The sequence below is a fragment of the Bufo gargarizans genome, chromosome 2 (assembly GCF_014858855.1).
Source record: "Bufo gargarizans isolate SCDJY-AF-19 chromosome 2, ASM1485885v1, whole genome shotgun sequence".
NCBI classification, from domain to species: domain Eukaryota; kingdom Metazoa; phylum Chordata; class Amphibia; order Anura; family Bufonidae; genus Bufo; species Bufo gargarizans.
This window is the reverse complement of record NC_058081.1, coordinates 204472972-204486593: the sequence shown is the minus strand read 5'-3', so window position 1 is coordinate 204486593 and position 13622 is coordinate 204472972. Positions and strand designations below refer to the sequence as shown.

General features: G+C 44.1%; 1 protein-coding gene across 4 annotated transcripts in view; it reads left to right on the top strand.

The window, feature by feature from the left end:
* Positions 1 to 13622, top strand: part of IMPDH1 (inosine monophosphate dehydrogenase 1) — a 227795-nt gene that overhangs the window by 153692 nt on the left and 60481 nt on the right. For all 4 annotated transcript variants that reach the window (XM_044279934.1, XM_044279937.1, XM_044279936.1 and 1 more), the window contains one exon: positions 4147 to 4245. In XM_044279934.1, coding sequence (XP_044135869.1) covers positions 4147 to 4245 — 99 coding nt within the window. The remainder of the gene's footprint in view (positions 1 to 4146; positions 4246 to 13622) is intronic.

Here is a 13622-nt window from a genome sequence, read left to right as displayed (position 1 = left end):
AGAAGGCCGCAGCACTCGCAGCAGCGTCAGGTGCCTTCTCAAACGGCTAATCGGCTGGGGTCCCAGTTGTCGGACCCCACCTATCAGATGCTGATGACCTATGCTCCGGATAGTTCTTTAGTATTAAAGTCTCAGTAAAACCTTTTTAAGGGCGTCAGGAATAAGTAACCTTTTACACGTGCCCACAGTCAGACTCCGCTATGGAAAGAATCATCCCTGCTCCCGACCGCTGTGGCGCTACCTGCTGGCTTCTGGTCTGTGGCTAGTTTCATTCGTCCCTGGTGTGATCACCTGCTACGCTGCAGCCAATAACTGTCTGTTATGAGCATGTCACCACTGAAGCCAGTCACTAGCTGCAGTGGAGCACATCATGGTGGAGTGGAAGTAAAGCAGCTGCAGACAGGAATATTTACATGTGAGGGCTGGCACACAGGCGCAGAGCGGTGGGGCGCAGGTATGAAACTTTCCATAGTGGCTGCAGGCACCTGTGTAAGGTGTGTATTTTTTATTTATTTATCTATCCCAGACAACTCCTTTAGGCCTCATGCACGTGGCCATTCCGTGCATTGGGGACCGCAATTTGCGTTCCCCAATACATGGGCATGGAAACACTCGGTGATGCGAGGAGCACTCTGCCGGTGCCCTCATATTGCAGACCCACTGTTTGCGGGCCGTAATACGGCTGTGTGCATGAGGCCTTAAGGTGAGCACGGAGTATAGCAGCTCCGCTTTTTACATGTTTCTTGTAGTCCCGTTTAGACTTGCACTTGATTCTCTGCATATCCAGGACCATACATAAATGCTGTAGCTTTTCTAACTTTTTCTTAGGGCAAATCCATAGATTTCTTAAATTATTAAGTGTGTGAAGTTTTTTCCAGTTATTAAATGCTTAGTGCATTGCATGTTTATATACAGGAAAATGCCAGGAATTTCAGAAATTGTATTCCAATGAATATGGTTTGTTCCCTCTATGTAGCCTGATTACTGATGTGATAGTAAGAAAGTGTTTTTCTTTTCTGGCATTTAGTTCCGTCACAGGAGCTCAGTACCGGAAAAAAAATGGGTGTTTTATCCTAATGCATTCTGAATGGAGAGCATTCCGTTCAGGATGCATCAGTTCAGTCCCTCTTACGTTTTTTTTGGCCGGAGAAAATATCGCAGCGTGCTTTAGTTTTTTCTCCGGCCAAAAATCCTGAATACAAATTTCCATTGACATGTATTCGTGCCGGATCCGGCATTAAGTCTTCTGGCAAAATAGATCAGATTTTCCGGTCTGTGCAGGTGCAGACCTTTTAAAAATGCCCAAAAAAATAAATACTATATTTTTCGCCCTATAAGACGCCGTTTTTGAGGAGGAAAATATTTTGATCCGAAAGTTGTGCTTTTGGTGAGTTTTGAATGAACGGTGGTCTGTGGATGGCACTGTTATGGGGGCATCTTATCCTATGTATCATCCACAGATTACCCCCCAAACAATGTCCCTGTGTAGTGAATGACTCCCAAAACAAGGGCTGAGGGGGCTGGCAACTGGTGCTGTAATGGCAGCAGGGCCTGGTGCAGTCACTGTATTCTATTACACCGGGCCACGCTCACTGCAGTAATCATATCTAACGTGTAAACAATGTTTAAGTATAGAAATATAACACTTACTAAACTCCCATAGCTGGCAGGAGACCGGGCGGCGCTGCGTAACTCATAACGTGCCTGCTCGTCCTACTTTATGAATTACCCCATAGGACGCACTTTCTCTCTTCTCCCTCCCCCCCCCCCCCCTTTTGAGGGGGGGGGGTTGCGTCTTATAGGGCGAAACATACTGTAAATACCGGATCCGTTTTTTTTTGGGATGGAGACAGAGACAGGTCCGGTATTTGGGATGGAGACAGAGACGGGTCCGGTATTTCAATGCATTTGTCAGACTGATCTGCACCCGGATCAGTCTAACAAATGCCATCCGTTTGCGTCCGGATTGCCGGATCTGGCAGGCACTAACGGCGACGGAACTGCCTGCCGGAATCATCTGCCGCAAGTGTGAAAGTACCCTTACTACAGTAAATTTGCTATTACTAAGTTATTAGCCATTTATGAAGGAGTCGGCGCTTTGGCTTACTGACTCCACAGCCCTGTTGGCTAACATTTGAACATTTTCTCCTCCCCAAAACTGCAACTAAACACAGAAGTGCATGTAACGAAGCCCCAGATCCCTCCCTTTCTTTGTAGACCGGCACTGTACTGCATTTGCCATCCTGTCACTTTCAGTGCTTTCATCAATCAGACTTAACAGCTACTGTGTGTCTCATGTCCAAACATGTCTCAACCTGCACAGACAAGCTCAGCTCTCTAACACTGACAGAACATACTGGGGTAGATAACTTATTGATTGAACTCCCTTCATATGTCAGTACAGTTCATTACAGATGATGTCGGGCAGGGACACACCTCATCATAATGCCATGAGGTTCTGTTTATAAGGCCGGGAGATAAAGCTCTCATACAGAGTGTTTCCTAAAGTGAACATGCTTGTCTGATACTAGCCTAGGGGTGACATGTGACTAAGGCCTCATGCGCACGACCATTGTCTGGGTCTGCATCGGCTTGGATGCGGAACTGCTTCCGTGGCTCCGTTCCGCGGCCCCGCTAAAAAAATAGAACATGTCCTACTTTTGTCCGCGCTTTGCGGACAAGAATAGGCATTTATAAATGCGGAAGGCAAAACGGGCGCCTTTTGTTTTTTGCGGACCTTTTTTACACTACCGTATGGTCATTTCAGTGTTTTGCAGTCCGTTTTTCACGGATCTGTTCTGTTTTTTTTTTTTTTTTTCTTTTCCGTATGGCATATACAGTTATTACATAGAACAAATTGGGATGGACATAACATTTTTAAATAGCTGGTTCCGCAAAGAACGGATACGGATGCATTTCCGTATGCATTCCTTTTTTTGCGGACCCATTGACTTTATTGGAGCCACGGAATGTGATTTGCGGCCAAATATAGGACCTCTTCTATCTCTGCACGGAACGGAGATACGGAGTACATTCCTTTTTTTTCAGACTCATTGAAATGAATGGTTCCGTATACGGCCCGCAAAACGGAAAAAAAAAACCTGTAGTGTGAAAGAGGCCTTACACAGGATCAGCCTGAATGAGTTACTCACTATGGGAAAAATCTGCCTTTGAAACTGACCTGTGGTGCAGATTTTAAATCTGCAATGTGTCAATTGAAAGGGCTCATGCACATGGCTGTTGGTCAGCTGTTCTTTTCATTGGGGTAATTTGTGGTCCCCAATGCATGGGCAACATCTGTCTACACCGCAAATATTTAATTTTTGCGGTGGAAAGAGTGAAATCTGCATCAGATCAGCAAATCAAAATTCTAAAATTTGGTGTTTTGTTATTTTTGTAGCAGATTTCCTGCAGAAATGATTTTCTTTTGCATGGGATTTGCTTAATTTTGGTCATGTATGGACATCCTCTTAGGGTCTATTCACACGTCCTGCAAAAGGGTCCGCACCCGTTCCGCAACTTTGCAGAACGGGTGCGGACCCATTCATTCTCTATGGGCCCGGACATGAAGCAGAGAGCACACTGTGTGCTTTCCGCATTTGCGGAGCGCGGCCCCGAACTTCCAGGTTTCGGGCCCGAATTTCAGGTCCGCAGCTCTGCAAAAGATAGAACATGTCCTATTCTTGTCCGCAGCTGCGGACAAGAATAGGCATTTCTACAGCGGGTGCCGGCCGGGTGTGTTGTAGATCCGCAATTTGCGGGTCCGCAACACACCACAGGACGTGTGAATGGACCCTTAGAGGGGTATTTCAGCTTTATGCAATTTTTTTTTTTTTCATTTGACTAGTACTGTGCTAGGCCTAAACATAGACGTCCACTCTTCTGCTCCCTGACACTTGGATCCAGCAAAAACACAATTCAGGTGCTAGGCCTGTACACAATCACACGTGACCTTGTCCATATCTGTTCGGGCCTGGAACCAAAAGCATTGCTGCGAGAAGCCTCTGTGCAGTGTATTCCTGACCAAGTATAAAAAGTTGCCTAAAGCTGGGATACCCTTTTAAAACTGATATTAGCTGTCTTTTAGAAAGGTATTCTGTAATATGTACAAATTTTCAAATCTTTGTTTTTTTGTTTTTTTTCCAGCATGGCGGATTACTTGATCAGCGGTGGTACTGGCTATGTTCCAGAAGATGGTCTTACTGCTCAACAGCTTTTTGCTAATTCTGATGGACTAACATACAAGTAAGCATCACATTATTACACCTAGAGAACTGTCCATTCCCTTATCTTAATGCAGTTACTAGTTATCGCTAGTGTCCTTAAAGGGATATTCTGCTTGTAACAAGCTATCCCTAACCACAGGGTAAAGGATAACGATTAGATTGGTGGGAGTCCCCATAAGAATGGGGACCCTGTACTCCGCATGTCCACCTAAAATGAATGCAGCGGCAGGTCAGAAGAAGACATCTGTCCATCCAGTTTGGCCTGCATTCCTTTTTTTTTATCCAGCTTTATAAACTGTTACTGTTCATCTCTATGGGACTGCCACAAGTGGCAAAGGACAGGTTCTCTGCTATGTCCAGCAATCCAATAGAGATGAATTAATCAGTGCGCATTCTTCACCTTCCGCTTCGTTCTTTTTGGACGGGCACCTTTAATACTGGGGAATTCCCATTATAGTCATTTAAAAAGTACATGTCCTGACGTCTGTTGGTAAATACTTGTATTTCCCATGTAAAATTCTGGGGCATAATTTCTTATATTGTTATGCTGTACCTGTATTATTAATTCTAGAAGTTAATGAATTGCCACCATCACTGGGTTTTGTCACTGGAAAGAAAGGGTCAGTTTCCTGATTCCCAGCTACTACATACTCCTTAGAAGGCTCCTGTGAACCGAATGGGACATGCGATTTCCTATAGGGGCAAGCTTTAAGAAATGTGACCTTTTTCATCTTTTAGTGTTGCATTTTTAACCCTCTCAGCGCTGGAGGATTTTCAGGTGTATATCTCCCTTAATAAAATCGCGTTAAAAGGTCCTCTTTAAGAGTTTTGGCTCATGGCGATACCTATGAATTTTTTTTTGTTCTAATTATAGTGAGAGGGGAATGATTAGAATTTTTTTTTTTTTTACTTTTTAAAGGGAACCTGTCCTATTGAACATGGTGTCTGAGCTGAAGGCATCATTTAATATATAGCTTACTGGGAAAATTTTCAGTAAAACTCATAATTTATTCATTTTTATATCTGTGCTTGCTCAGGGCTTTGACGTCAAGGAGGTGGTCCCGTCAGTGATTGTACATAGACAGATAGCTGCCAATCACTGATGGGACCACCTCCTTGACTTCAAAGCCCAGAATGAGCAGGAATGTAAATGAATGAAATACAAGTTTTACAAGGTTGTCCGTCCGTCCGTCCGTCCCCCTTAAAACTATACATTAATCTGCTCAGCTCTTCTTTTGATAGTGACAGGTTCCCCTTAATAGAAAAGAAGAAATGGCTCCGGCAGCATTCCGCAACATCCAATATTCTTTTATTGTAACCTCAAGACACAATACAGCAACGTTTCGACTGCCAAGCAGTCTTTGTCAAGCCTAATGACACCAAAAAACCTTAGGCAAATATATACCCCCCACATAAAATGCACGCCCCTTAACATCATCAATGTAAAATACATAATAGAATGCACATGTCCACAAACTAGATTACACCTGGTTGTAAATCCGCCGCGGTCATGTTGTTGAAGTCGGCGTTCTCCAGTGTGTAATGCGCAGCTGCGTCTCAATACATTTGCGTCACCGGATGTGTCACTCGTCTCCATGGTACCCGGCAGCGCCCGTACCTTCAACCAGTCAGTGGTCGCGAATGGCCGCTGACGTCGTTAGTGATGTGACCTCATTACAGACGTCATCAGAATGCGCATGTCTGTGCGTCACCAACTGGAATCGCGTGAGTGCCCGCATCCAACGTCAGTACAGCGCAAGCGCCGGTGACATGGTAACTATGACGCATCCATCATGGTAACTTCATATACACATAGGTGAGCGAAACTCCATCCCTATATAGCAGATATATATGCAATACTTCCGATCAGTGATACTATGAGATACATGTCCCCACCACATTAGTATTTTCTGCAGAAACATCGCAGTTCATCGCATATAGCAGTACATATAGCAATGGTGGAGGAGATGTATGTCCCACAACATCTGGTGCACATCAATCATCTGCATCAAAGATGTATCTAGCATGACACATATACATACCATATTAATACCTTGATAGACATGATCTACAATATATAATTGTCATATCAACAGGGGATAAATCCCACAGGGATGTACTAAATATATGTTAAAAACATGATGTCCCTATACCAAGAGGGCACATCAGCCACCCATATTAGTCGATGGATGCGACATTAAATTCAATATTAAGGCCAAACGGTTGTAGGGACCTGAGGGTATGGATCCATTTAAGCTCCTTTTTCCTCAGGATTCCCTTTCTGTCACCCCCACGCCTTAAATATCCTACGCTATCAATGGCCCGAAATCTCAATTGATTAAGAGTGTTTAAATTCAATAAAATGTTTTGCAACCGGTTTGTCGAGTGCACCTGTTCTTATTGTACTTTTATGTTTGTTGATTCTTTCCCTCAGTTCCATCGTGGTCTCCCCCACATATATCAAACTACATGGGCACTGTATCATGTATACCACATCAGTGGATCTACACGTATAGTGTCCTTTGATTTTCAACCGTTTACCGCTGTATGGATGTGTAAAACCGTCACCTTTCATGATGCCACCGCAGTTGCTGCATGAAAGGCAAGGGAAATTACCACTCCTTAGCGGTGCCAACCTTTTCTGTCTCTCCATGTCCTTCCCCCCCTATGTCAGCCTTTACTATTCTGTCACGCAGATTAGGGCACCGTTTGTATGCCATCATTGGGGGAACAGTAAATTCAGTAACTGTAGGCAATCCTTTCTGTAAGATCTGCCATTCCTGCCTGAGGATAGTGGCAATATTGCCGCTGTCACTCCCAAAGACGGAGACAAACGGAATCCGAGGGGTATTCTGCTTCTGTGTTTTTCTTGTAAAGGTGGAGCTACGCTCAATGGATACAATCTTTTTGTTTGGTATGGTTAATAAATTTTTTAGGGTACCCCTCTTGAAAAATTTATTACACATTTCATCAACTGTGTCCAAAAAGGGTGTCATCGGATACAATACGCCGTACCCAGAGTAATTGACTCCATGGTAGGGAGTTTACCATATTCTGGGGATGGCTGCTGTCATACATCAACAAGGTATTCCTATCTGTAGGTTTTTGGAAAAGATCAGTAAGGATCTCTCCGTCCCGCACCTGAATTCGGACGTCAAGGAACTGCAGCTCACGGACAGAATGTGTCACAGTGAACTGCAGGTCCCGGACCCCAGAATTCAGGTGCGCGTGAAACTCATTTAAATCCGATGCAGTACCCGTCCAGATCAGGAAAATGTCGTCGATGTAGCGCCACCAGCACAAAACTCTCTCAAAAAATTGGGAGCGATATACCAGCCGATCCTCGACCTCCGCCATAAAGATGTTTGCGTAGGTGGGGGCCACATTGGACCCCATTGCCACACCACGCTTTTGCTGGTAGAAGGCGTCCCCGAAGAGGAAATAATTCCTCCTCAGGACCACCTCCAAGAGGGGGAGGATCAGCTGGCGTGCCCCAAGAGAGGTCCGTGCTGGCCTGGGCCACATCGACGACATTAAGACCATATGAGTGATCGATAGATGTATACAGGGATACAACATCAAAACTCACGAGTAGAAAGTCCGCCGGTAAATCAAGTGATCTCAACTTGGTTAAAAAATGGCCAGTATCCCTGATGTAGGAGGGGGCCGTGGTCGCGTGGATCCGAAACACCTTATCTAAAAAGATTGATACAGTATTGAAGATGGAACCCCTGCCCGACACAATGGGTCGGCCAGGAGGATCCACCAGACTCTTGTGGATCTTTGGTAATACGTATATCACAGGGGTGATCGGATGGCTCACACGCAAATAACTATTTAGCTAATCATCGATGATTCCTTGGCTCAGAGCCTCATCCAATATCACCCCTATGATATCCGCTATATCAAATTTAGGATCCCTAGTCAAAATCTCATAGACATTATTGTCTTCTATTTGTCTTTTGATCTCATCAATATATTTGCAGGTATCCATCACGACCACGGCACCCCCCTTGTCAGCAGGCTTGATCGTCAATTCCTTGTTGTGTTCCAGCTCAAAGACGGCCTGTCTTTCAACTTGAGACAGATTGTTTGAACTTATGGGTTCCCTCGGCCCTCAATTGATCAATGTGTTTCCTAACTAAACCAATATAAGTTTCAACCACATGATTGTTCTGTGGCGGAACAAAATGGCTTTTGTTTTTTAATTCCAAATTTTTACAAGATAGAGTATTGGTGGATACATCAGATTGTGTGACAGATACAACATTATCCTTAAAAACCTCTGAAGGTCAAGCTCAAATTCAAACCAGTCCCGTGATATTGTGGGGCAAAAGGTCAAGCCCCGACTCAATACATTAACCTGGACAGTGTCAAGTTGGGAGGAAGAGATGTTAACAACAAGATTCATCATTTCCGCTGTCCGCGTCTCGTGATTCTCCCCTGTGTATATGCAGGGACCTCCGTTTGTATTGGGGGGAGAGTTTTTATTGGATCGGTGGTGTTTCCTACCACCCCTTCTATATCGCCTTCCCCTCTTCTCCTGCTTGGGCCTAAAAAATTGGATGCACCGGACTCATCAGCAGAATCTGATTCTCCAGTACTAAAGCCAAACTTGGCCTGGTCGACTCGTTTACCACGCCTACGTCGGTTAAACCTTTGGGGTTGTGACGACTGCCAGTTATAAATTTTACCAGACTGGTAATCATCTAAGTCCTTATGCCACTTATCTCTCTTGACGCGTTCCACTTCCATCTTGTGACGCTGGATATGTTGAGTGGTCTTTTCTTTGTATACCGTAAAATCCTCAGCACTCATAAGGTCCTGAATCTGGATTTCCACCTCGGCTGTAGTCTTTTTCAGGTTGTCAACCTCTTTCTGTAAGAAGTCTATATTTAATAGCATTAGCTCAAAGGAATATTGGTTATTTATTGCATCCGGTGACACAAATGTATTGAGACGCAGCTGCGCATTACACTCCGGAGAACGTCGACTTCAACAACATGACCGCGGCGGATTTACAACCAGGTGTAATCTAGTTTGTGGACATGTGCATTCTATTATGTATTTTACATTGATGATGTTAAGGGGCGTGCATTTTGTGGGGGGTATATATATATATATATATAATATGCCTAAGGTTTTTTTGGTGTCATTAGGCTTGACAAAGACTGCTTGGCAGTCGAAACGTTGCTGTATTGTGTCTTGAGGTTACAATAAAAGAATATTGGATGTTGCGGAATGCTGCCGGAGCCATTTCTTCTTTTCTATGCATACTACATGGCCTGATGGATCAAGGGCCTATGGTGAGGCTGTTGCATTGAACACATGCACCATCGAGAGACCGCACAGTGCTGCTTCTAAATCACTATTTGTATCTAGGTTCCCCTTAATATCATCCTAGGTGACTATAAGAAGCAGTTATTAGATTGATTTCCCTTTGCATTGCAGTTAATTGACTTTGCAATGTATTTCTGACTATGCAAGGTTTCTGGGTTTTCTGCTCTCGGATGCCATGTTAACATTTGACCCCGGCATCTGAGGCCTGCCAGCTGTTAAAAAAAAAAAAAAATTGTGGTTTTGCAACAGCTGGAGGGCTGCAGGTTGGGAATCCCTGGATTATACAATAGTCCATTAGGTCACTGGGAATATCTCATCTATGGTAGATCACTGGTCAGATAGCATGGTTGCAATTGACATACAGCATATAAGGGGGTTAAAAGTACATCTTTGGAGTTATCTCCAGTCATGGACTTTGCTGGGGGTGTGCTGTGTAAAATAGCAGGCACCCACCAGCTATTGTGCCCGCTAAACCCCTGAGTTTTATTAAGCATGGGTGTCGAATCCACCTAATTACATTTATTTTTCTATTTCTAAGGTATTTTCTTTAAGGTGGGAATATCCCTTTTAATTAGGGCTGGACAGATCCACTTTAAAGGGTTTGTCCAACTTGTTTCAAAAGTGCCCCAAAATGTGTTTTTATTAAACATATTTGTAATTTATTCATTGCCGTTAGCGGCGCTACTTCTCCATTCTGGGTTTTCAAGCTGCAGCATTGGTGTAGCTCAGGGATCAGCAACCTTCGGCACTCCAGCTGTAGTGAAACTACAACTCCCAGCATGCACACCTCCTTGACTGTTCTCAGGACTCCCAGAGAAGTGAATGGAGCATGCTGGGAGTCGTAGTTTGACAACAGCTGGAGTGCCGGAGGTTGCTGATCCCTGGTGTAGCTTATACTTCTTGTGACTGCTGCAGACATTCACTGGCCCCTAATGTATATGGCATCAGACTGCCGAGGCCAGTAGTTGGCTGCAGTGATTGTGCTGTATAGAGCTGCAGAGTGTAAACTCTAGAGTGGCAGTGCTGGAAACAGAGGAACAAAGATACATTCTTTTATTACATTGACACATTTTAGGGGCTTTTGGAGTAAGTCAGACAGCCCCTTTTATGGTTACTCAGAGGAGCTCCAGCCCCTAAAAATATATTATGAAATTAAGCTTTAGTGATTTGTGAATCTAAAAATGAAATTGTTTATAATTTGACCAGCTGGCTTAAATCTGTATAATCTCTCTACATTCACTGCATCAAAGAGAAGGTTATACTTGTAAGGCTACTTTCACACTTGCGGCAGAGTGATCCAGCAAGCAGTTCCATGCGGCAGAGTGATCCGGCAAGCAGTTCCATGCGGCAGAGTGATCCGGCAAAACTCATGCAAACTGATTGCGTTTTAAGACTGGTCAGGATCCTGATCAGTCTAAAAAATGCTGTGCAAGAACAAATCAGTCTGTCATACAGAAAAACTGATCCGTTTTGATTTTTTAATATTCAAATTTTTACCGGTCTGTGCATGTGCAGAGCGGAAGGACAGATCCGGTATTATGCCTGATCCGGCACTAATACATGCCTATGGAAAAAAAAATGCTGGATGCGGCATTCAGGCAAGTCTTAATTATTATTTTTTGGGCCGGAGATAAAACCATAGCATGCTGCGGTTTTCTTTTGCCTGATCAGTTAAAATGACTGAAGACATCCTGATGCATCCTGAACGGATTGCTCTCCATTCAGAATGCATGGGGATATGCCTGATCAGTTCTTTTCCGGTATAGAGCCCCCCCCTAGGACGAACTTAATGCCGGAAAAGGAAAAACAAAGTGTTGAAAGTACCTTAAATTGTATTGCTGCAGCATACACATTCAGGTTATGTAGCCTACAAAACATGTAGTAGATTGTGCTGCCTGCCACGAAGCAGTGGTATCTATCACGTCACTGCATCTGTGCACAGTCCTGCTAAAGTCTTAACTGCAGGGGCTACCTCTTGGAATAGTCCCGGTGTAGTTGGCAGCTCGCCCAGAGGTCAGATACTAGTACAAAACTCTAGAAACATAAACAAGGCACAGATTTAGAACCAGGCAGAATATAGGAGAGTCCAAGACAGAAACGGGTTTGAGACGATGTGGAGCACTGGCAGACAGACTGATCAGGAACCCAGACAGACTAAAAGAAGCAGACAGGGACTTCAGGAATTTGTACAGACATGGCTGGTACTGGATGGCAGTGATTAAGATGTTTAGGCATAAGGAAGCACAAGATGTTAACACTGTTGCTAAAGAACATGATTAAGAAACAACGGGTACTGAAATGCAGACAGAAGCTGGCACACACACAGATTAAGCTCCATACAGACTCTAGCAGGGCACATTCAGATCCAGACAAGGTCAAGCAAACGGTGCATAGAAAAAACACTGGCTAAGGCCTCTTGCACGCAAACGTTGTGCATCCGTTCTGTGCATTGGGGACCGCAATTTGCCAGGATGGATCGAGACCCATTTAACTTGAATGGGTCCATGATCTGTCCGCACCGCAAAAAAAACAAGTTCAAAATTTTTTTTTGCGGTGTGGAGGGACGGACAGAAAAGCCACAGGAGTGCTTCTATAGGGTTCCGATCCGTGCTTCCGTTCCGCATCTCCGTGATTGCAGACCCATTCAAGTGAATGGGTCCGCATCCATGATGCAGAGTGTACACTGGCCAGTGCCTGTGTATTGCGGACCCACCATATGCTGGCCGCATTACGGCCATGGGCACACAACGTTTGTGTGCAAGAGGCCTAAAGGTGTACAGAACTGGAATGGCCCAGACAGACTTGAGACTAGGCAGATGAAGCACCAAGACATGACAGAATGAAGAATGTCCCAGCAAATCATGTTGCACAACCAGGGCAGGTCACAGAACTCAGGAAACCTATACCAGACTGGCACAGAAATCCAGAATTGTATAACAGACTTAAAGGGGTTGTCTGGGATTGGGGACATTGGTCTAATAGCGCTAGACTGACATAAACATTAAAACATTACAAACATGCATGTACTACTTTTGGCACATATTTCTGAAGCCCCGTTTTCATCAAGGAAAGTCTTGTCCAGAAGTGACGACTCTTGTACTCGGTGATGTACTGGCAGCCCAAGTTATTATGGAGGGGCGGTAACTTGGCTGGCCGACATTACGCTAAGGCCCGCCCCTCCGGTCCGGTGACGTCAAACACTGAGCGCATGACATTTAGGAGAGACTGAGCTAGGAGGAATTTATGGGCGTACATATGGGTGAGGAATGTGTGAGGCAGGAGGATGAATATTGAGCTAGACTACAAAATGAAGAAACCTTTAAACAGTTCATTTTGTGATGACACCTTCCCTTATCCTTTTTTTTTTTTTTTTAAGACTAATTTTATTTATTTTTAATAAACCTAGTCCTCTCTCAACCACAGCAGCACAGTACAAGAGATGTGTGGCAGATCAAATGTTAGAGGTATTCTGGTTTTAATGATGACATTTATTTGTGTAGAGCAGGCATGCCCGACTTGCCCTCCTCCAACTGTTGCAAAACTAACTCCCAGCATGCCTGACAGTCTACAGCTATTAGGGTATGCTGGGAATTGGAGTGCTGCAGGTTGAGCATCCCTGGTGTAGAGTAGGATGTTGAACAAAATATTCTCGTATACATCTATTTAAAATTGTTTCTTGCACCTTTTATTTTATAAATTCGCAGCCTCCCCTAAAGAAAAAAAAAATGGTACGGCACTAAACTTTTTTTAATATAGCATCACCTAGAGACAGGCAACCATCACGTAGAGGCAAATGTCATTTAAACACACTAATTTAGTTACTAGTTAACCACGATAAAATCATTATTCCACTAGGAGTCCTATTTAGTAGTTATCACATGGATGTCGTGTAACACTGCTGCCTACTGAATATACTGTATAATGTGAAGGGGGGGGTCACATGACTGAGGCTATGGATACATGGGCTATACCATTCTACTGCATTTAGGGATTATTAACTGCCTGAAGAAAGGTGTGTGTACAGAATTTTAATGTATATTAGAAAATTGTATGGTT